The sequence below is a fragment of the Jaculus jaculus genome, chromosome 13, assembly GCF_020740685.1.
Source record: "Jaculus jaculus isolate mJacJac1 chromosome 13, mJacJac1.mat.Y.cur, whole genome shotgun sequence".
Classification (NCBI taxonomy): domain Eukaryota; kingdom Metazoa; phylum Chordata; class Mammalia; order Rodentia; family Dipodidae; genus Jaculus; species Jaculus jaculus.
The window spans coordinates 48,188,189-48,211,350 of NC_059114.1; the positions used below are offsets into that span (position 1 = coordinate 48,188,189).

Consider the following 23,162-nt stretch of genomic DNA (forward strand, 5'->3'; position numbering starts at 1 on the left):
CAGACAACAGTATATTAAAGGTTTTGAGAAGCTATATGAGCAAGAAATCTATTTAGGCCCAAGTTTCCCACACTTAGTGTTGGAGTGGAATGATTGATGGTTGAGGAAGGAAGATAAAACAACAGGAATTTATTAGTAATTATAGACTATAGTTTAGATAATACTAATCTTAGCTTTTGCCAGGTGTGGAGGCATATGCTTTTAACCCCAGTACTCAGAAGGCTTTGGTAGGATTGCCATGAGTTCAAGGCCAGCCTGAAGTACAGGGTAAATTCCATGTGAGTCTGGACTAGAGTCAGACCCTACTTCAAAAAAACTGAAATAAAATAGTAAAATTCTTCTCGGTGTCTCAATTGTTTTTTTCCCTGAGGTAGGGTCTCACTCTAGCTCAGGATGACCTGGAATTTACTACATAGTCTCAGGGCGGCAGTGAACTCTTGGCGATCCTTCTACCTCTGCCTCCGAGTGCTGGGATTAAAAGTGTGTGCCACCATGCTCAGTCTTTCAATTTTTAACCTTCAGACAACAATCTTTACAAGTAAGAAAAACAGTATCTTTTTTTTTAATTCTGAAAGTATACCTCAGATGCTACTTCTTTCTAACTGAAGACATAGCTAAGCTCTAGTACTTGATGCTTCTGGGAGCCGGCCCACACTCATCCCAGTTTACCCACCAGTAAAGTAGACAAAGAACCTCTAGAATCAAACTAAACCAGCAGCCACCTCTGAAAAGCCATTTTTCTAAAGGGACCTTCAGAATTGTGGGCGTAAGTCCCAGGTTGCTTTAGAGTGGGTGAAGGTATATGTAAGGGAGAGAAGCCTCGGCCACCAAAAGTGGGATACAAACAAATGTACTTTTTGAAGCAGAAGTACTGTGGAATTTACTAGAGAAATCAAGGTAGTGTCAAAAGAAAAGGGTAAATAGCATATTTGTAACAATGGAATTACCAAGGAGATTACTAACAGGCTTAAGACTAGAAGTGTAAAGTTACCTGGAACAGATGCAACCCACTCGCATCTGACAGGAAGCGAAGCTCCCGATCCACAAGATACTCAACTGGCACCACAGAGCCCAAGCCCAGTTTATCTACTAGGGGAGTAAAAGTCTATGAAGCAATAAAAGATAAGGTATTAATTAAAATGAGAACTGAAAACAAATAACAACTTAATTTCTAACTTCAAAGAAAGTAGGTATGGCGGCTATTCCTAGCACTCTGGGAGGCAGAGGTAGAAGGATTACCACGAGTTCAAGGCCAGCCTAGAACTATCGAGTGAGTTCCAGGCCAGCCTGGGGCAAAGAGAGATCCTGCCTCAAAAAAAACAAAGAAGGAAAGAAGAAAGAGAGAGAGAAGGAGGGAGGAGGAATCTATTACTATTCTATCTTTCACTTCAGTAAATACAGATAAGCAAGTATAAATCCCTGGAGACAGTGACAGTCCCAGCCCAGCATCTGTCCCTTAAATAATCACAGAAGGCAAATAGGATAAAAAACAAATACACATCAATAATCCCAGCATTTAGGAAGGCTGAAGATAGGCTTGACTACATAGTATAACCCTGTCTTAAAACAAAAGAAAACAGACCAAAAGAAAAGGTAATTAACTAAATAATAATAATATATACAGCCAAGATTTTAAAATTTTCTTTTGTTTTGTTTTGTTTTTTCGAGGTAGGGTCTCACGCTAGCCCAGGCTGACCCCTGGACTAAGTAGTCTCAGGGAGGTGACCCTCCTACCTCAGCCTCCAGACTGCTAGGATTAAAGGCGTGTGCCACCATGCTTAAAGTTTAAAACGTTTTTAATTTTCAGAATTGCATAAACCAGGTGTGGTGGTAATCCCAGCACTTGGGAGGCTGAGGCAGGATGATGTGAAGTTCAAGGTCTTTTACCACTACATAGGGAGTTTGAGGCCAGCCAGGGCTACATTGAGACCCTGTCTCTAACACAAACAAAAAGCACAAATACAGGCCAGACATGAGAGGCCACACCTGTAGTCATAATGCTTACAGAGTTTGAAAGGTAGAAGCAAAAGTGAGTTGGCCGTCAACCTGGGGTATGCAAGACCCCCTCTAAGCCCTAAGGGGAAAAAATCCACTCACCAGAGCTGGCCACTGTGGGATTGAGACACGAGTGCCCTGGAGAAGGATGGGGTCCTTCCGGGGAGCCCAAACAAGTGATCCTTCCAGCAGCAGTACAATTACTTCTTCAGCATGAACTTTAACCCAGGAGTGTTGCTTCCAGTTACAGCCATCAAATTCTACAAAGATCTGCAAAGAGATTAAAAAAAAAACAGCCTGGTGGTCACATTTTGGGAAATGCCACACTATAACACAAAACCACTTTGGTTTTGAACAACAAATTAGGAAGTTTTATCAACTTATTTCTAAGGTAATTTTTGTTGCTTCCATGCTTGCTTTTTATTTTTATTTTTTAATATTTTTATTAGCCACACACGGTGGCGCATGCTTTTAATCCCAGCACTCAGGAGACAGAGGTAGGAGGATTGCCGTGAGTTCGAGGCCACCCTGAGACTCCATCGTGAATTCCAGGTCAGCCTGGGCTAGAGTGAGACCCCACCTTGAAAAACAAAAACAAACAAACAATAAATAATAATAATAATATATTTATTTATTTGAGAAAGAGACACACAGAGAGAAACAGCATGGGAGTACCAGGGCCTCCTGCCACTGCAAATGAACTACAGACACATGTGTCACTTTTATTTTGTTATTATTTTGTCAGAATTCATACAGAAAATCTTTTTTATTTCCTCTCCAAGGTAGGGTCTAACTCTAGCCCAGGCTAATCTGGAATCCACTGTGGAGTCTCAGGGTGGCCTTGAACTCACGGCAATCCTCCTACCTCTGCCTCCCAAATGTCAGCTGGGATTAAACGCATGTACTACCATGCCTGGCTTGTTGTTGTTGTTATTGTTTTGTTTTTTTTTATGAGATAGGGTCTTGTTCTACCCTAGGCTGACCTGAAATTCACTGTGCAGTCTCAGGCTGGCCTCAAACTCATGGCAATACTCCTCTCTCTGCCTCCCAAGTGCTGGGATTAAAGGCGTGCATCTGGCTTTATGTGAGTACTGGGGAAAGGCACCTGGGCTGGAAGGCTTTGTGAGCAAGTATCTTTATCTGCTGAGCCATCTCCACAGCCCTCTAAGGTCTTTTATTTATTATTTGAGAGAAATGAAGGAATGGAAGAGAGAGAGAGCAGTACAGGCATGCCAGGGTCTCTTGCTGGGGCAAATGAACTCCAGATGTGCATCTGGCTTTATGTGGGTACTGGGGAATTGAACCTAGGCTGTTTGAAAGCCACCTCCTTTTAACTTTTGTGCACCTCTCCAGTCCACCTCTAAGGTATTTTAAAAGATGCCAAGCCACAAACAAAAAATAAGAAAAAAATCCCAATACTCAGGAAGCAGAGATAGGAGGACTGCCATGAGTTTAAGGCTACTCTGAGACTACATAGTGAATTTCAGGTCAGCCTGGGCTAGAGCAAGATTCTACCTCGGGGGGGGGGGGGGGACACAGAAGCTAAAAGAGGGACCTTTACTCCCTCTTGCACTCTCATGGGCTCTCTGTACTTCATCCTCTGCATCTAATAGTCTCTAAACCTGAAAAAAGATGGCTGGGCGTGGCGGCACACGCCTTTAATCCCAGCAGTGTAGGACGATCGCCATGAATTCGATGCAATCCTGAGACTACAAGGTGAATTCCAACTACAAGATGAATTCCAGGTCAGTCTGAGCTAGAGTGAGACCCTGCCTCGAAAAAACAGCGGGGGGTGGGGGGGAGATAATTTAAAAAAAGATTCACCAAAAAAAAACCCCAAAAACAGATGCCAAAGAAACTGGTCTTCGGAGCCAGAAGTTGGTCTTAGCCTCACTCAGAAAAAGAACAGAACTAAGGAGACATGAGCTATTGAGTCATATTTAGTCATGTCACTACTGAAATCTGCAACTTAGTTTCAGATTTGCCTCTACCTATACTAGCTGGGGGCTTACTATGTATTTACAAGGTCCTATGTTAAGTTCAGGAGTATAGAGAAGAACCCGCCACATCTCCTGGTCTCTAGGAGCTCATAATCTAATAGGAGAAGGATCTTTCATACTGAAATAAATTGTCCTCCACACTTCCAAATGTGGATTTTTTTTTCCCCAAAATGTGGATTTCTTAAGTGACAGTACAGAAAGGCTCTCTCCTGGCCAGAGCATGCAGCAGTCCCAACAGTGCTTTGCTTTCTCCTTCAACAGAAACTCCACTTCTTTGAGATACACTTACATAACCACAGTAAGAGTTCTTAAAAGTGATTCACAGTGTGGAGGTTCCTAAAACAGCTAGAGATTGATCTACCATATGACCCAGCTATAGCACTCCAAGGCATATATCCAAAGGACTCATCTCATTTCCTTAGAAGTACATGCTCAACCATGTTTATTGCTGCTCAATTTATAATAGCTGGGAAATGGAGCCAGCCTAGATGTCCCTCAACAGATGAGTGGATAATGAAGATGTGGTACATTTATACAGTGGAGTTCTACTCAGCGGTAAAGAAAAATGAAGTTATGAAATTTGCAGAAAAATGGATGGACCTGGAAAGTATTATACTAAGTCAAGTAACCCAGGCCCAGAAAGCCAAGCGCCACATGTTCTCTCTCATATGGGGATCCTAGCTACAGATGACTGGGCTTCTGTGTGAGAATGAAAATACTTAGTAGCAGAGGCCAGTAAGTTGAAAAGGAGACATAAAGGGTGGAGAAAGGAAGGGAGGAGGATACTTAATAGGTTGATATTGTATATATGTAATTACAATGATTGTAATGGGGAGGTAATATGATGGAGAATGGAATTTCAAATGGGAAAGTGTGGGGGTGGGGAGGGAGGGAATTACCATGGGATATATTTTATAATCATGGAAAATGTTAATAAAAATTAAAAAATAAAAATTAAAAAAAAAAAGTGATTCATAGTAAATGAAACCTCGTGTTTGAGTAAATGCTATACTTAAATTTGGTTTTCTGGTCGATGTGGTGGCACATGCCTTTAATCCCAGCAGATGTAGGAGGATCACCATGAGTCCAAGGCCACCCTGAGATGACATAGTGAATTCCAGGTCAGCCTGGGTTAGAGTAAGACCCTACCCCCAAAACAAAACAAAACAAAACAAAACAAACAAACAAAAAAGGCTTTCTGTATGAATTCTGACTTCTGAATAAAATTCAACACAGTATAAAGAGCAAGACGGCAGGATGTGGCATTTGAGAGGCTGAAGCAGGAAGATCACAAGTTCAAGACCAGCCCGGACTACTTGGTGAGAGTATATCTTCAAAAAGAAAACAAACAAAAAAGCCTGGGCTAGACCTGGGCAAGACCCTACTTCGAAAAAAAAAAATTATATATTAGTCATGTCAGATGCCTAACACAAATGAAGGGCTATATTTATTTATTTCTCAGTTCAACTTGGGATTCTAATTGGGGCTGGGGATAAAGTACATCTTGGTGTACATGAAGCTTTGGGTTCAATCCCCAGCACTACAAAATAAATAGAAAAACAAATAAATTTAGTTGCCTTTTGGGGAAACATATGCAACCAAAGACAAAATATAAATTTACTGCTGGATGTGGTGGCACGTGCCTTTAATCCTAGCACTCAGGAGGCAGAGATATGGAAGATCACCGTGAGTTCAAGCCTGAGACTACATAGTAAACTCCAGGATAGCTTGGGCTACAGCAAGATCCTACCTAGAAAAACTAACAGATATCTACATATATATTTTAAAACTCTGAGCTGTGCAAACTGCAATAGGAAATCACTAGCAAAGTAAAAAGAAAACTCTGGACAAGAGAGATGGCACTGCAGTTCTGAGTGATTCCCGTGAAGCATGAGGGCCTGAGGGGGACTGAGATTGCCAGAGGGTGAGTCTCCAGACCCCACGGAAATAGCTGGATGAGGTTAAGTGCACCTCTAACCCCAATCTTGCAGGGGAAGATTGGAGTCCAGCAAACTCTAGAAGCAATAGAGATTTTAGCTCAAAACAAAACTGGGTGGAAGAATGATGAAGTGGGATAGCCAGTGTTTCACTCTGGTCATGGTAGGTGAGCGCCCTCTACAGGCAACCATCCCCTACACAAATGCACAAACACTTTACTATAATTAAGCGACACATTTGGCTGAGATTCCCCAAGGCAATATGAAATATGAAAATGGATTCAAACTCTTTTCTTAGACCGCACCAGTCAAAAGGAAATGTACAGCAGTTACTCAGGGAAGTAAAACTTTTTCCAAAAGTTGGTTCTATATATAAGTTCTGATACAATATTTCCTTCAGCAATACTCAGCTGTGACTCAATAGCAACTACAAAGTTACGAAGGATCTCTAAGAACATTTCTTGTAGACAGAATGCTAAATTGTTGCAGTGTGTGCAATACCAGTTTCATACATATTTACATGACATAAGGAACAAAATTCCTATATATTAAAATTGTTGGATTCGGCTGGAGAAATGTTTCAGCAGTTAGAGGCGCTTCCTTGCAAAGCCTAACAGCCTGGGTTCAATTCTCCAATACCCACATAAAGCCAGATGCACAAAGTGGCACATGCATCTGGAGTTCATTTGTAGTGGCTGGAGGCCCTGACAAACCAGTTCTCTCCTTCCCTATCTATGCTTGAAAATAATAAAATATATTTAAAAAATTAAAACAAAGTGTGGGGGTGGGGAGGGAATTACCATGGGATATATTTTATAATCATGGAAAATGTTAATAAAACTTAAAACAAAATTGTCAGGCTGGAGCTAAAGCTTGCTGCACATATGAAACTCTGTATCAGAAAAACCAAGTGTATTGGTTCATTCCTGTAATCCTAGTGCTTGGGTGGTAGAGGCAAGAGAATCTGGAGCTCAAAATTATCTTCATCTACATAGTTCCAGATGAGCCTGGAATGCATGAGTCAGTCAGTGTCTGTCTCTCTCTCTCTCTCTCTCTCTCTCTCTCTCTCTCACACACACACACACACACACACACACACACACACACACACACACAGAGTTATGATCAGTAGGCATGGTGGTGCATGCATTTAATCCCAGCACTCACTCAGGAGGCTGAAGTAGGAACACAGTAGTGAATTCAAAGCCAGATTGGGCTACACAGTGAGGTATAATGAGACCTGCCTCAAAAAAAAAAAAAAAAAAGGGGGGGGGGAAGGAAAAAGAAATAGGGATTGGAAAGATGGCTCAACACTTAAGGTGTTTGCCTTCAAAGTCTAACAAACAGGGTTTGATTCCCCAATACCCTCTTAAACCAGTTGCACAAAGTGGCACATGCATCTGGGGTTCCATTAAAGACCCTGGTGTGCCCATTCTCTTGTCTCTCCCACCCCGGTATCTCTCTGTAGGGATGGTTCATATACATCATATACATATACAAATCATATAAATCATACAAAACATATACAAATCAATAAATGCAATATCCTATATAAATGGACTAAAGGACAAAAATCACATATCATCATAATAGATACAGAAAAGGCATCCAACAAAATCCAACATCCCTTCATGGTAAAAGTCCTATACAAACTGAGAATAGAAAGAACATATCACAACATAATAAAGGCTATTTATGACAAACATTCAGCCAACATATTACTAAATGGGGAAAGGCTTTTAGCTTTTCCACTAAATTCAGGAATAGGACAAGGTTATCCACTGTCCTCACTTTTATTTAATATAATACTGGAAGTCTTAGCTACTGCAATAAGGCAAGAGACACTCATAAAAGGGATACAAGTTGGAAAGGAAGAGATCAAATTATTCTTATTGGCAGATGATATGATTCCATACATAAAGGACCCTAAAGACTCTACCAGCAAACTGTGAAAGCTGATAAACACCTATAGCCATGTAGCAGGATACAAAATAACCACACAGAAATCTCTAGTCTTCCTATATGCTAACAACAAACACAGAGAGGATGAAATCAGAGAATCACTCCCATTCACAATTGCACCAAAACGAATGAGAAATTACAGAAGACAGTAGGAAATGGAAAAAAATCCCATGTTATTGGATTGCAAGAATCAATATTGTGAAAATGCAGCCAGGTGTGATGACACATGGCTTTAATCCCACCACTCAAGAGGCAGAAGTAGGAGGATCACTATGAGTTCAAGGCCACCTTGAGACTACATAGTGAATTCCAAGTCAGCCTGAGCTAGAGTGAGACCCTAACTCGAAAAAACAAAAAAAAAAAAAGGGGGGGGGAATGTCACTCTTACCAAAAGCAATATACACATTTAATGAAATCCCAATTAAAATTCCAATGGCACTCTTCACTGAAATAGAAAAAAAAATCCTAAAATTCATTTTGAAGCACAAAAAAACCCTCAAATAGTCAAAACATTTTGAGCAACAAAAATAAGGCTGGTGGAGCTGGGTAGAGTGTCATATGCCTTTAATTTCAGCACTTGGGAGGCACAGATAGGAGGATCACCTTGAATTTGAGGCCACCCTGAGGCTACATAGTGAATTCCAGGAAACCTGGGCTACAGGGAACCCCTATCTCAAAAAAAAAAAAAAAAGTAATAAAAAAAATAAAAATAAGGTTGGTAGTATCATCATAAACCATTTTAAGCTATATTACAAAGCCATAGTAACAAACACAGGATGGTGCTGGCACAAAGACAGACATGTAGACCAGTGGAAAAGAATAGAGGACCCAGACGTTAATCCAGGCAGCTACAGCCATCTGATTTTTTACAAAAATGCCAAAAATATTCATTGGAATAAAGACAGCCTCTTCAACAAGTAGGGCTAGGAAAATTGGATATCTGTATGTAGAAGGATGTTAGAAGAATGAAAATATATCCTGTCTCTCTCTCCATGCACAAGAATCAAGTCCAAATGGATCAGGGACCTTAATATCATACCTGAAACTCTGAAACTGCTAGAGAAAAAAAACAGGGGAAACCCTTTAACATATTGGCATAGTCAATGATTTTCTGAATATAAGCCCCAGTTGCTCAGGAAATAAAACCACTAATTAACCACTGGGATCTCATGAAATAACAAAGCTTTTGTACAGCAAAGGACACTGTGAATAGAGCAAAGAGACAACCTACAGAATGGGAGAAAATCTCTGCCAGCTATATGTCTGACAGACGATTAATATCCAGAATATACAAAGAACTCAAAAAAAAAAAAACAACAAAACAGTAAGAAATCAGACAACCCAGTTAAAAAAATAAACTATGGAACAAAATAGAGAGCTCTCAAAAGAAGAAATACAGATGGCCTGTAAACATCTAAAAACGTGTTCTATCTACATCCTTGGCCATCAGGAAAATGCAAATTAAAACTACTTTGAGATTCCATCTCACTCCTGTCAGAATGGCTATCATTAAGAAAACAAATGTCGATAAATGTTGGCGAGGATGTAGAAAAAGAACCCTTCTACACTGTTGGTGGGAATGCAATCTGGTCCAGTCATTGTGGAAATCAGTGTGGAGGTTCCTGAGACAGCTAAAAATAGATTTACCATATGACCCAGCTATAGCACAAGCATATATCCTAAGGACTCATCTCAGTACATTAAGAGATATTTGCACAGCCATGTTTATTCCTGCTCTATTCATAATAGCTAGGAAAATAATAGCTAGATGTTCCTCAACAGATGAATGGATAATAAAGATGTGGTACATTTACACAATGGAGTTCTATTCAGTGGTAAAGGAAAATAAAATTATGAAATTTGCAGGGAAATGGATCTGATCCAGGCCCAGAAAGCCAAACGTCACATGTTCTCTCTCAAATGTATAGACTTGAGTGTGAGCTGGAACCAAAAATAGGTTAGCTGAGGCCAGTAAGCTAGAAAAAGGCTATAAGGGAGGGAGGAGAGGGAAGGACTTAAGAGAATGGTATTAAATATATGTGAGTAGAAGAACAGATTACAAGGAGTGGAATGGCCTAAGCAAGACCAGGGGGAAAGACTGAGTAAAAGAAGGGTAAGGGGAGGGTCAATCAAACTCAAGATATTCCAAATAATACATATGAAAACCTACCTTTTTTGGTAATAGCACATATAGAAGCCATAGATTGTTACTAGAAAAATTTTCAGTGCCAGGGATGGGATGGATACCTCCGAGTGAGTTGTTGGCCAAGGAGGTCCCTGCTACCTCCAAAACATTACAGGCTATTGCCAAGGCCCTTGGTTTCCCATGAGAAACAGATGGCAAGACCCTATTGCTGAAGACTCCACATGCCTGGGTAGCAAGGTCATTGAGAAATCAAGATGGGGCTGAGCTGAAAACCTCTTCCCTGTAGACCAAATGACTGAAAGCTGGAAAAAGCTGCACTGCATGCTTTGTAGACAGAAGTCATCAGTGGTAAAAACAATGGACAATGAAAGCCTCAAGTTTGGCCAGCCAGGCCAAATGAGCAAATGGGTGCAATAGTGGCATGTCTGCTGTACAGGAAACAGCTCTCTAATTGGACAGGAGGCCCACTCTATGGGAGGGAATACATGCCTGGTACTGACAACCTAACCAAAAGTCTATGACAGGGGAGGTCATGAGCCTTAGGGGTATGAAGCCTGCTCTTGCTTGGTTAAATGCATATATTATGCTCACCAAACTATCCAGTAAGCACCACACTTAATGTTCATATTCATATATATTAATGCTACTCTCACTTTTGGCTAGAGAAGCTCCTCCTTTCAGATGGTGGAGACCACTGGGATGGCTCAAAAGGCAACACAGTGCTGAGAAGTAGTGACAGAGGAGTGTGCAGCATGGAAACATCTCTATCACACCCTCCAAGGCACAGGTTCCACTGCATAAAAGGTGGCGGATAGAATGTAAGAGCCACAGAGAGGGTAGGACTGCTTACAATGCAACTGTCTAGACAGAAATTAGCCTTGACATCCACGACCTCACAATACCTTCTCAAGACACTCATAATAGGAGAAATGACATCAAAATAAAAGAGACACTAATGGAGAAAGGGAGGTGATATGATGGAGAGTGGAGTTGTGAAAGGCAAAGCGGGGCAGGGGAGGGAATCATCATGGTTTATTGTCTGTAAGTATAGAAGTTGTCAATAATAAAATTATGTTAAAATTTTTTTAATTAAAAAAAAAGGCTGGGCACTTGTGAGGCAGAGGTGGGAGGATCACCAACCATGAGTTCAAGGTCACCCTGAGACTACATGGTGAATTCCAGGTCAGCCTGGGCCATAGTGAGACCCTATCTCAAAACCCTCCCCCAACCAAAAAAAAAAAAAGATCAGACCAAGAAGTGATGCCTATATAAACACAAACAAATCGATGTTAGAGACATATAAAGAGGTATAGTTTTGTGCTCTCAATGCCCAGGCTTAGTATGACTGATGACTGTATTTTACCAGACGTCACTCAGAAAACCAGAGGTTGAGGCTCAATGATCCCTGGTGGACGATGGCCATTCAGGAGTTTTTGCAAAACTTCTCATGTGGGCACAGGTTTGTGTATGTGTGGCGTGCAAGCTCAAGGGGAAGTCAGAAGACAACTCTCACTCTTGATGGTCCACCTCATTCGAGGCAGGGCTTCTCCTGACCCCAGTCTTCCATTGTCTCTGCTGGGCTCTGAGTGCTTCTAGGAAACGCTCCTCTCTCTACCTTCCATCGCGGTCAGAGTACTGGGATTAACACAGTCACTATACAACTGCAAACAAACTCCAGATCCTCAGACCCATGCGCCACCTTGTGCATTTCCCTTTATATGGGTACTGAGTCCTTAGGTTTTGCAGGCAAGTGCCTTATCTGCCAAGCCATCTCTCCAGAATGAAGGCTATGGAGATCGCACAGTGGATAAAGTGCTCACTACTTAAGCTGGAGTACCTGAGTTTGATCCCCAAACCCCTTATAAAAACCTAAAAGCTATGGTGAATTTCTATAATACAAGCATGCTGAAACTGACTGAGAAAAGTGGGACAGAGAAGAATTTCCCAGAAGTTTGTGGCAAATCCAGCAAAGAACAGCAGAGCAAGAATCCACAGTAAAACACCCTTCCTCAAATGAGATATAAGGCTTGCAGTGTCCACTGTTGAGTATCTCCACTGGTGATTTCTCTTTCTCCCATTGAACTGCATGCAGAATGGCTTCTTCCAGGTTTTGTCAGCTGGTCTACATGGAGGAGGTTATCAGCTCAGTTCCAGCAGGATTTCTCAGTGGCCTTGCAGCCCAAGTATGTGAAATCTTCAGCAATAGGGTCTTACCATCTATTCCTGGTGGGAAACCAAGGGCCTCGACAATGGCCTATAATGTTTTGGGGATACCAGGGACCTCCCTGGCCAACAACTCACTAGAAGATATCCCATCCCTGGCACTGAAAAATTTCTAGCAACAATCTATGGCTCCTGAGTATTCCATTGTCCAAAAAAGTAGGATTCCATATGATTTATTTATATCCTCTTTGATTTTGATTAGCCCTCCCTCCACCTTTCCTTTACTCAATCTCTTCCTCTGACCTCACTTTGGGCCTTTTCACCCCTATTAATCTATTCTTCTCCTTACATATATACATTACCATCCTATTAAATACCCCCCTCCCTTCCTTTCTCTTCCCTTTATATCTCTTTTCTAGCTTACTGGCCTCTGCTACTGAGTTTTTTCAGTCTCACACAGAAGCCCAATCATCTGTAGTTAGCATCCTCATATGAGAGAAAACATGCGGCACTTGGCTTTCTGGGCCTGTTTTTTTTTTAATTAATTAATTAATTTGATAGCAACAGACAGAGAGAGGCAGATAGAGAAAGAGAGAATGGGCACACCAGGGCTTCCAGCCACCGCAAACAAACTCTAGATGCGTGTACCCCCTTGTGCATCTGGCTTCTGTGGGTCCTGGGGAGTACAGCCTTGAATTGGAGTCCTTAGGCTTCACAGGCAAGTGCTTAACCACTGAGCCATTTCTCTAGCCCTTTTTTTAAATTTTAAATGTCTTACCAGTTTACACTCTGACCAATAGTTTAGGTTTGCTTAAGGAATAAATATCAGGAGCCCACATTCTGCCACTGATTTTAGGGTTAAACTTCATTTAATCCTTAGGACAATCCTGAGGTCCTTATTGTTCCTATTTATAGGCAAAGGAAAAAGGTAAGGCTCAAAGAAGCCAAAGTATTAGCAGTGAGGGGCTGGGGTACAAATCCCTGTGTATGATTCCAAGCTCCTTAATGCAGTATACATATTTGAATTTTTTAATTTTTAATTTATTTATTTGAGAGGCAGAGAAAGAAGCAGAGAGAGAAAGAGAACGGGTGCTCCAGGGCCTCTTTATTTTATTGCAAATAAACTCCAGACGCATGCACCACCTTGCGCATCTGGCTTTATGTGGGTCCTGGGGAATTGAACCTGGGTCCTTTGGCTTTGCAGGCAAGTGTCTTAACTACTAAGCCATCCCTCCAGCCCCGTATTTGAATTTTTATTGAGATTATTTCTTACATACAACTGTTTCACATCTAATTTACTCTGGGTGTTAGAAATAGGAGGGAAAATGGGAATGGAAAACTGTCTCTTGAAAAATGAAACTATTTACTTGAAAACAGCATTATTATAAACATGCATCATTCCACAGGCTGGTCTCAAACTTACAGCAGTTCTCCTACCCAGCCTCCCAAATGCTGGGACTAAGGTGTATGCCACCATGCCAAGCTTTATAGTGTATTTTATTTCTTAGTTTCTTTCAAGTATGACCCCAAAGTTAACTTTTTCCTTTAAAAAAGATTTCTTAAGGCTGGGTGTGGTGGAAGCTTACGTGAATAAGAGGTCAGTCCTGTCTACAGAGTGAGACCATGCCTTGAAAAACCAAAAAGATAAATAAAAATGATGAAAAATAAGCAGAAAGATTCTGTCTTAAAAATCTGTGTGGTGGCTCAAACTGGTAATCTCAGCACACAGGAGGCTAAAGTAGAGGATTGCTGTTGAGACTAGCCTGGGCTGCTACAAATTAAGTTCCAGGTCAGTCTGGTCTTGAGGAAAACCTTACCCCAAAAAATTCAGGGGTAGGGCTGGACTACATCTAGGATGACAAAAGGATGTGGGCAATAGGTCTAAAACCTATTAGAAGTCTGTAAAAGTAGCATTACACATACTATAGTTAGAATCCATGCATTAGATATGAAGCATTTATTTTTTAAATTTATTTCTTTTCAAATTTTTTTTATTAACATCTTACATGATTATAAAATATATCCCATGGTAATACCCTCTCTCTCTCACATTCCCCTTTGAAACTCCATTCTCCATCATATCCCCTCCCCATCTCAATCAGTCTCTTTTATTTTGATGTCATGATCTTTTCCTCCTATTATGATGATCTTGTGTAGGCAGTGTCAGACACTGTGAGGTCATGGGTACCTAGGCCATTTTGTGTCTGGGGGGAGCACATTGTATGGAGTCCTACCCTTCCTTTGGCTCTTACATTCTTTCCACCACCTCTTCCGCAATAGACCCTGAGCCTTGGAAGGTGTTATAGAGATATTGCAGTACTGAGCACTCCTGTCACTTCTTTCCATCACCACAATGCCTTCTGAGTCATCCCAAGGTCACTGCCATCTGAAAAGAGAAGATTCTCTACCAAAAGCGAGAGTAGCATTAATATAAGGATATGAACCTTAAGAGAAATGCTTACTGGGCAGTTTGATAAGCATAGTATATACATTTAGCCAGACAGCAGCAGACGTTACACCCCTAGGGTTCATGACTACCCCTGTTTAAAGTTGTCAGTGTCAGGTATGTATTCCCTCTCATGGATTGGGCCTCCAGTCCAGCTAGAGGGCAGTTAGTTTCCACCATGACAGATGTGCCACTATTACACCTGTTGGCTCATTTGGCCTGGCTGGTCAAATATAAGGCTTGCAGTGTCCACTGTTGAATATCTTCACTGGTGATTTCTTTCCCTCTCATTGAACTTCATGCAGAATGGCTTCTTCCAGCTTTCTGTCAGCTGGTCTACATGGAGGAGGTTATCAGCTCAGTTCCAGCAGGATATTTTAGTGGCCTTGCAGCCCAAGTATGTAGAATCTTCTGCAATAGGGTCTTACCATCTATTCCTGGTGGGAATCCAAGTGTCTCGGCAATGGCCTATAATGTTTTGGGGATACCAGGGACCTCCCTGGCCAACAACTCATTGGAAGGTATCCCATCCCTATGCCAGGCAATTAAAAAAAATATATATTTTTAAAAAATTTAAACACACACACACATATACATACATATTTTTTTTTGAGGCAAGCCCAACACACTGGCCTTTTTTTATGTGAGAGAATTGTCGCACCAGGGCCTCAGCCACTGAAATCGAATTCCAGATGCTTTGCCACCTAGTGGGCACGTGCAACCTTGTGCTTGCCCCACCTTTGTGCATCTGCCTTCCATGGGATCTGGGGAGTCAAACATGGGTCCTTAGGCTTCACAGACAAGTGTCTTAACTGCTAAGCCATCTCTCCAGCCCTAGATTTTCTTTTATTTGCAGTGGGAAGTTGAAGATATGTAGCCGCAAAGCAAGCATGGTAGATATCAGCTGCACAGATTTACTGCCTGGCTGCTCATGTCTATTTGGAATTGCTCCCCCCCCACTGCCTGGGTTTTTTGGTTTTCTGAGGTTAAGGTCTCATTCTAGCTCAGACTGACCTGGAATTCACTATGTAGCCTCAGGGTGGCCTCCATTTCACAGTGATCCTCCTACCTCTCTCTGCCTCCTGGGTACTGGGATTAAAGACATTGGCCACCATGCTCAGTGAAAAAATTTTTAATATGTACATATTCTGACTATAAATCATATCATTTCTATGTTATCTTTTTTTTTTTTTTTTTTTTTTTTTTGGTTTTTCGAGGTAAGGTTTCACTCTAGCCCAGGCTGACCTGGAATTCACTATGGAGTCTCAGGGTGGCCTCGAACTCACGGCGATCCTCCTACCTCTGCCTCCCAAGTGCTGGGATTAAAGGCGTGCGCCACCACGCCCGGCCATTTCTATGTTATCTTTATTTAGTAAAATGTATTTAAAAGAGAGAAAAAGTATCAGAATGTTAGGGCCACCAGCCACTGTAAATGAAATCACTGTGAGTCTGGCTTTTCATGGACAATGGGGAATTGAACCTGGCCGTCAGGCTTTGCTAGCAAGTGCTTTTAACCACTGAGGTATTTCTCCAGCCCTAAAAGCACTTCTAGCAATAACAGTAACCCTAAAAAAGAAAAGGCTACTTAAAAATGTTCATTCACTGTGGGGGTGGGGAGGGAGGGAATTACCATGGGATATATTTTATAATCATAGAAAATGTTAATAAAAATTAAAAAAAAATAAAATGTATATATATATATATATATATATATATATATATATATATATATTTAAAAAAAAATGTTCATTCACGGAGGTGGGTATGGTGGTACAAGCCTATAATCTCAGCCTTTGAGAGGCAGAGACAGAGGCAGGATAGCCTTGAGCTACTCAGAGACAATGTCTCAAAAAAATAAAGGAAGGCAGGCAGGCTTGGCGGCACCTACACCTTTAATTCCAGCACTCTGGAAGCCAAGGTAGGAGGATCCATGTGAATTTGAGGCCAGCCTGAGACTATATAGTGAATTCCAGATCAGCCTGGGCTAAAGCCAGACCCTACCTTGACCAAAAAAAAAAAAAAAAAAAAAGGAACAAGGAAGTAAAAAATAGAAAAAAGCAAGCCAGGCATAGTGGTACACATCTTTAATCCCAGGTACAGATAGGAAAATCACTGTGAGTTTGAAGCCAGCCTGAGAATACAGTGAGTTCCAGGTCAGCCTAAACTAAAGTAAGACACTAATACCTTGGAAAAAGAAGGTGGTGCACACCTTTAATCCAAGCACTCAGGAAGCAGACGTAGGAGGATTACCATGTGTTTGAGGCCACCCTGGGCTAGCGTGAGACCCTACCTCGAAAAAAAACGAAAAGAGAGAGAGAGAAAATGAAAGAGAAAGGGATAAATAAAAGAAAAAAAGATGTCTTGTTTTATATGTGCATGTGTTGTGTGCACAGGTGTGCACATGTGTGTTCAGGTGTGTGAACTTGTGTGTGGAAGCCAGGGATCAACATCCAGTGAAGAACGCTCACTGATTTGGTTAGCTTGTCAATGAGGCCTGAGGAATCCTCTGGTCTCTGCCATCCCCAGCACTGGGATTACAGGTACACATGAGGTGCACGTGAGAGGTGGTACTTGTTGGGAAGTGACTGAGTCAACATCCAGGATTAAAGTGGTTCTTGGAGATTCAAACTCAGGTCTTTATGCTTGCGTAGCAAGGCTTGAAGCTATTGAGGGTGACTGGACCCCGAAAGTAAAAAGAAAAAAAAAAAAGAAAGAAAAAAGAATGAATGAAGGAAAGTGGGAAAGGAAAGGAAAACAGAAAGAGGGCCAGAGAGATGTCTCAGCAGTTAGAGTACTTCCAGCCCAAGAATGAGGGCTAAGCCTGATACTGCTCAGTTCAATTCCCCAGAAACCAAGTAAATAGCTGGGCATGGTCACACATTTCCACAACCCCAGAATGGAAGCAGAGACATGAAAATTGTTGACTTGTGAAACTGTCAAAGCTTCAGAATACATGAGACACCACTCAAGAAGAAAATTGGATGAGCAATGGAAAGGGAGAGGGACACAATGTTCTCTATACTCCCAAGCACATAGGGTGCCATCTGTAATCTCTGCACTAAATCCCAGCATTCGGAGGTACAGGCAGGATGATCAGAAGTTCAAGATTATCCTTGCTAAACAGCAAATTCCATGCCTGCCGATTTACATGTGATCCTGTTTCAATGAATTAAAAAAAAAAAGTATGTATGAATATGATTAGAGAATATAAAACTATTGTATTCTTTTGTACAAATATGTTAACTTTTTTTTTTTTTGGAAGGTTCTCACTCTAGCCCAGGCTGACCTGGAATTCACAATGTATGTAACTAAGTGTGGCCTCAAACACATCACAATCCTTCTTCTGCCTCCCTAGTGCTGGATTAAAGAAAGGTCTGTGCCAACATTCCTGGCTAATTTTTTTTTAAATATGTTAACTTTTCTTTAAAATATTTTATTTATTTACAAGGAGAGAGAAAGAGAGAATGGGTGTGCCAGGGCCTCCAGACACTGCAAACAAACTTCAGATACATACAACACTTTGTGCATCTGGCTTTATGTGGGTACTGGGGAAACTGAACCTGAGTTGTTAGGCACTGCAGGCAAGTGCCTTAACTGCTGAGCCATCTCTCCAGCCCTATGTTAACTTTTAATGTTAAACCAGGCATGGTGGTGCACGCCTTTAATACCAGCACTTGGGAGGCAGAGGTTGGAGGACCACATGAATTCGAGGCAATCTGAGACTACATAGTGAATTCTAGGTTAGCCGAGGCTAGAGCGAAACCCTACCTTGAAAAACAAAAATAAATAAATAAAATTAAAAAAAAATTAAAGTAGGGCTAGCTGGGCGTGGTGGCATACACCTTGAATCCCAGCACTTGGGAGGCAGAGGTAGGAATTCAAGGCCACCCTGAGACTACACAGTGAATTCCAGGTCAGCCTGGGCTAGAGTGAGACCCTACCTCAAAAACCAAACAAAACAAAACAAAAAAAATTAAAATAGGGCTGGAGAGATGGCTCATCAGTTAAAGGGTTAAAGGCACTTGCTTATAAAGCCTGCTTGCCTGGGTTTAATTCCCCAGTTCCCATGTAAAGCCAGTTACAGAAAGTGATGTGTCTAGAATGCATCTGTAGTAACAAGAGGGTCCATTCTCATTCTCTCTCTGATTACAAAAAATTAAAATTGGGCTGGAGAGATGGCTTAGGTTAAAATTCTTGCCTATGAAGCCTAAGGACCCAGAATTCCCAGAACCCACATAAGCCAGATGCACATGGTGGTGCATGCATCTGGAGTTTGTTTGCACTGGCAAGAGACTCTGGAATGCCCATTCTCTTCTCCCCATTAAAAAAAAAAATACTGGGCTGGAGAGACGGCTTAGCGGTTAAGCGCTCGCCTGTGAAGCCTAAGGACCCCGGTTCGAGGCTCGGTTCCCCAGGTCCCACGTTAGCCAGATGCACAAGGGGGCGCACGCGTCTGGAGTTCGTTCGCAGAGGCTGGAGGCCCTGGCGCGCCCATTCTCTCTCTCTCCCTCTATCTGTCTTTCTCTCTCTGTCTGTTGCTCTCAAATAAATAAATAATTAATTTTAAAAAAATACTACAAATCTTAAAAAATTAAAATATTTGAAATCTTAGTCAGGCATGGTGGCTCATGCCTCTAATCCCAGCACTCAGGAGGCTGAGGCAGGAGGACCACTTTAAGTAAAAGGCCAGCCTGGGCGACAAAGTGAGTTCCATATCAGCTGGACTAGAGTTCAGAGACTAGCTGGACTCTACCTTAAAAATAAATAAATATAGGGCTGGAGAGATGGCTCAGTGGCTAAGGGACTTGCCTGCAAGGCCTAACAGTCAGATGCATAAATTGGTACATGCTTCTGGAGTTCATTTACTGTGGCTGGAGGTCCTGGCATGCCCATTATCTCTCAATCTCTTTCTTTGCTTGAAATAAAAAAATAAAAAACTTTGAATAGTCATTATATTATTGATAAAATCTAAAATAATATTCACAGAGGAACAGTTAAATTATTCAGCCAAGCCGGGTATGGTGGTGCACACCTTTAATCCCAGCTCTTGGGAAGCAGAGGTAGGAGGATCGCTGTGAGTTTGAGGCTACCCTGAGACTACATAGTCTCAATTCCAGGTCAGCCTGGGCTAGAATGAGATCCTACTTTGAAAAACCAAAATAAATAAATAAATAATCCAGCAAAAAAATATAGGGTCTCAAAATGTAGCCCAGTCTACAACGATCTCCTTGTTTAAGCTTCCCAAGTTTGTGTGCCACCATACCTGGCTTATTTTATTCTGGGGGGGAAGAAACAGACTGGCTTTTCTTTTCTTTTTTAAATGAGAGAAATGGACAGCCACTGTAATCAAACTCCACATGCTTGCACCACCTTGTACTTCTGGCTTATGTGGAACCTCGAGAGTAGAACACAGGTCCTTAGGCTTCACAGAGAAGCACCTTAACCACTAAGCCATCTCTTCAACCCTATTATCTTAAGATGAAGGCCTTGAACATCCAGGCTTAAAACTTCTCCTGCCTTAGGCTTCCCCAGTGCTGAGATTCCAGGTGTGTACCATCATACCAGGCTTAATTTCTACATTTTGTGTAACAGGTGTACATTACTTTAGAATCAGAAAAACAACACATATGATATAAAAATTAACTCAAGCACTGAGGATATAGTTCAATTGGTAGAGTGCTTGCCTAGCATGCATTAAGCCCAGCTGTGAGTCCCAACACTGCAGACAGTACTGACAAATTCTGTAGCCCTAGCACTAAGGAAGTAGAGACATAGGGATAAGAAGCTACGGTCATCCTCAGCTACATAACTGAGCTCAAGGCCAACCTGGGCTACATGAGAACCTGTCTTAAATAAAAACAAGAAAAAATAACTCAGATGAAAACCACAAAAAATGGAAGTTATGATTCAAATAGTATCAAGACAAAATTACCCATGAATCCACATGAAGAATAATATGCAAAAGAAAAAAACCCTCAAGGATCAGTTATAAATCCTTTTAAGAGAGAGAGGGTAAGGGGGTTGGAGTGATGGCTTACTGGTTAAGGTGCTTGCCTACAAAGCCTGATTACTCAGGTTCAATTCCCCAGGACCCATGTAAGCCAGATGCACATGGTAGCTCATGCATCTAGAGTTCGGTTGTAGTGGGTGGAGGCCCTGGTGAACCCATTCTCATTCTCTCTCTCTCCCCCTGCCTATTTCTGTACCTCTCTCTCAAATAAATAAAAATAAAATAAAATAATTTGTTTAAAAAAATAAAAAGAGAGGGTAAGGACGGGTGAGATGGCATAGTAATAAAGGAACTTGCAGGTTCAATTCCCTAGAACCCGTAAAGTTGGATACACAAGATGATGCAGAGGCTCCAGCAGGCCCATTCTCTTTCTCTCTCTCTTAAATAAATAAGCTGGGTGTGGGAGGCAGAGGTAGAAGGATCGCCGTGAGTTTGAGACCAGCCTGAGACTACAGTGAGTTCCAGGTCAGCCTGGGCTAGGGTGAGACCCTACCTCGAAAAACCAAAAAGAGAGAGAGGGAGAGAGAGAGAGAGGGAGAAAGAGAGATGGCTTAATAATTAAGGTGCTTGCCTGCAAATCCTAAGGACCCAGGTTTGACTCCCCAGAACCCAAGTAAGCCAGATGCACAAGGTGGCACAAAGATCTGGAACTCATTCACAGTGGCTAAAGGCCCTGGAATGCTCATTCTCTATCTGCTCGCCCCCGCCCAATAATTTTTTTTTTTTTTAAATTAGGCTGGGCATGGTGGTGCATGCTTTTAATCCCATAACTCAAGAAGTAGAGGTAGGAAGATCACTGTGAGTTTGAGGCTACCCTGAGATTACATAGTGAATTCCAAGTCAGCCTGGGCTAGAGGGAGACCCTACCTCAAAAAACGAAAATAAAAACAGAGGCTAGAGAGATGGCTTAGCAGTTAAACGTTTGCCTTTGAAGCCTAAGGACCCGGGTTCGAGGCTTGGTCCCCCAGTACCGTTTGATTGCAGTGGCTGGAGGCCCTGGTGTGCCCATTCTCTATCTATCTGCCTCTTTCTTTCTGTCTGCTTGTTGCACTCAAATAAATAAAAATAAACAAAAATAAAAATTAAAAACACACACAGAGAGAGAAGGTAAGCTGGGTGTGGTGGTCCTTAAATAAATTCTTTTTAAAAAGCCATGCCTCTAATCCCAGCACTTGGGAGGCAGAGTTAGGAGGAGTGTTAGAGGCCATCCTGAGACTACATAATGAAGTCCAAGTCAGCCTGAGCTAGAGACTCTGACTGCCTCGAAAAAACAAAAACAAACAAAACAAACTGGAGAGATGGCTTAGCAGTTAAGGCGCTTGCCCACAAAGTCTAAGGATCCAGGCTCAATTCCCTAGTACCCACGTAAGCAGATGCACAAGGTGGTACATGCTTCTGGAGTTCATTTGCAGTGGCTACAGGCCCTGGCACACCCATTCTTTCTTTCTCTTTCTCTCACAAATAAATAAATAAATAAAACTTAAAGAGAGTAAAAGTACAAATTACATAAATTTCAGGGATGAACATAAATCTAACATAGTCACTTAAATATTTTACTCTTTTAGACAGCGGTCAGGGAAGTCCTTATAAAACAGCAGAAAACTTCATGCCTAAGCTGCTCATAGTGGGGCATGCTTGTAATTCCAGCACTCAGGAGGCTAAGGCCAAAGGAGTACCTAGAGTTAGTTCTAAGATAGTCTGGGCTCATAGTAAGACTCTGGCTCAAAAAGGGGGGGGGGGGCTGTGTGAAGGAGAAATACAGCAGTGTTCAAAGACCAAAAGTTTTAGTAAAGTGGAAGATCACCTAGTTCTGGCTGCTTTTGGTAATTATCCCTTGGCCACACCCAGTTTCCCTTGTCCTTGTACAATTTGGTATCTTGAATAGATAAGAAGGGGACTCTCATCTGTATAAATATAGTTCCCACTGTAAATTAATAACCTTGCATATGGATTTTCAAATTAGTCTCTAGAGAGTTTGGTTAGCAAGAGTCAGTCCCCTAGAGTCCGATTAGCCACAAAGTCACTAAAAACACGGAGCTTCTGACTTTGTAAACCTAAGAGGTCATACTACATACTGCCAAGCAATCAGGCAGGTTTTCACTTACCTGTACGGGGGTAAGAGACACTCGGCAGTGGGGACAGCGGGTTGGGGAGGACTTAAAAATCACCAACCTGGGGATGAGGAGAGGCCTCGGTGGGTAAAGTACTTGCTGCACAAACATGTACCGTGGCACATGTGTGCTCACACTCAGACACACCAGCAGCCTACTAAAGGCAGTGGAAAATTGAGAAGCAGTAACAGCTGATGTGCTCCCCCAGGCCTAGAGGATGCAGAGCTTACAGACACTCACCCCAGTTAAGACTGAGAAATCACCAAGGGCTGGGAAAATGGCTCAGCTGTTAAAGATGCTTGCTTACAAAGCCTTCTGGATGTAGGTTCAATTCCCCAGAACCCATGTTCTAGAACATGGTTCCAGACCAGCCACAAAAAGTGGTCCATTTG

General features: G+C 41.8%; 1 protein-coding gene across 3 annotated transcripts in view; it reads right to left on the bottom strand.

Moving 5' to 3' along the window:
- The window catches only part of Kdm3b (lysine demethylase 3B), a 103,799-nt gene that overhangs the window by 70,986 nt on the left and 9,651 nt on the right, over positions 1–23,162 (bottom strand). For all 3 annotated transcript variants that reach the window (XM_045132368.1, XM_045132367.1, XM_045132366.1), the window contains exons 2-3: positions 2,098–2,265; positions 992–1,105 (exon numbers count right to left, since the gene is read on the bottom strand). In XM_045132368.1, the coding sequence (XP_044988303.1) occupies positions 992–1,105; positions 2,098–2,265 (282 nt within the window). The remainder of the gene's footprint in view (positions 1–991; positions 1,106–2,097; positions 2,266–23,162) is intronic.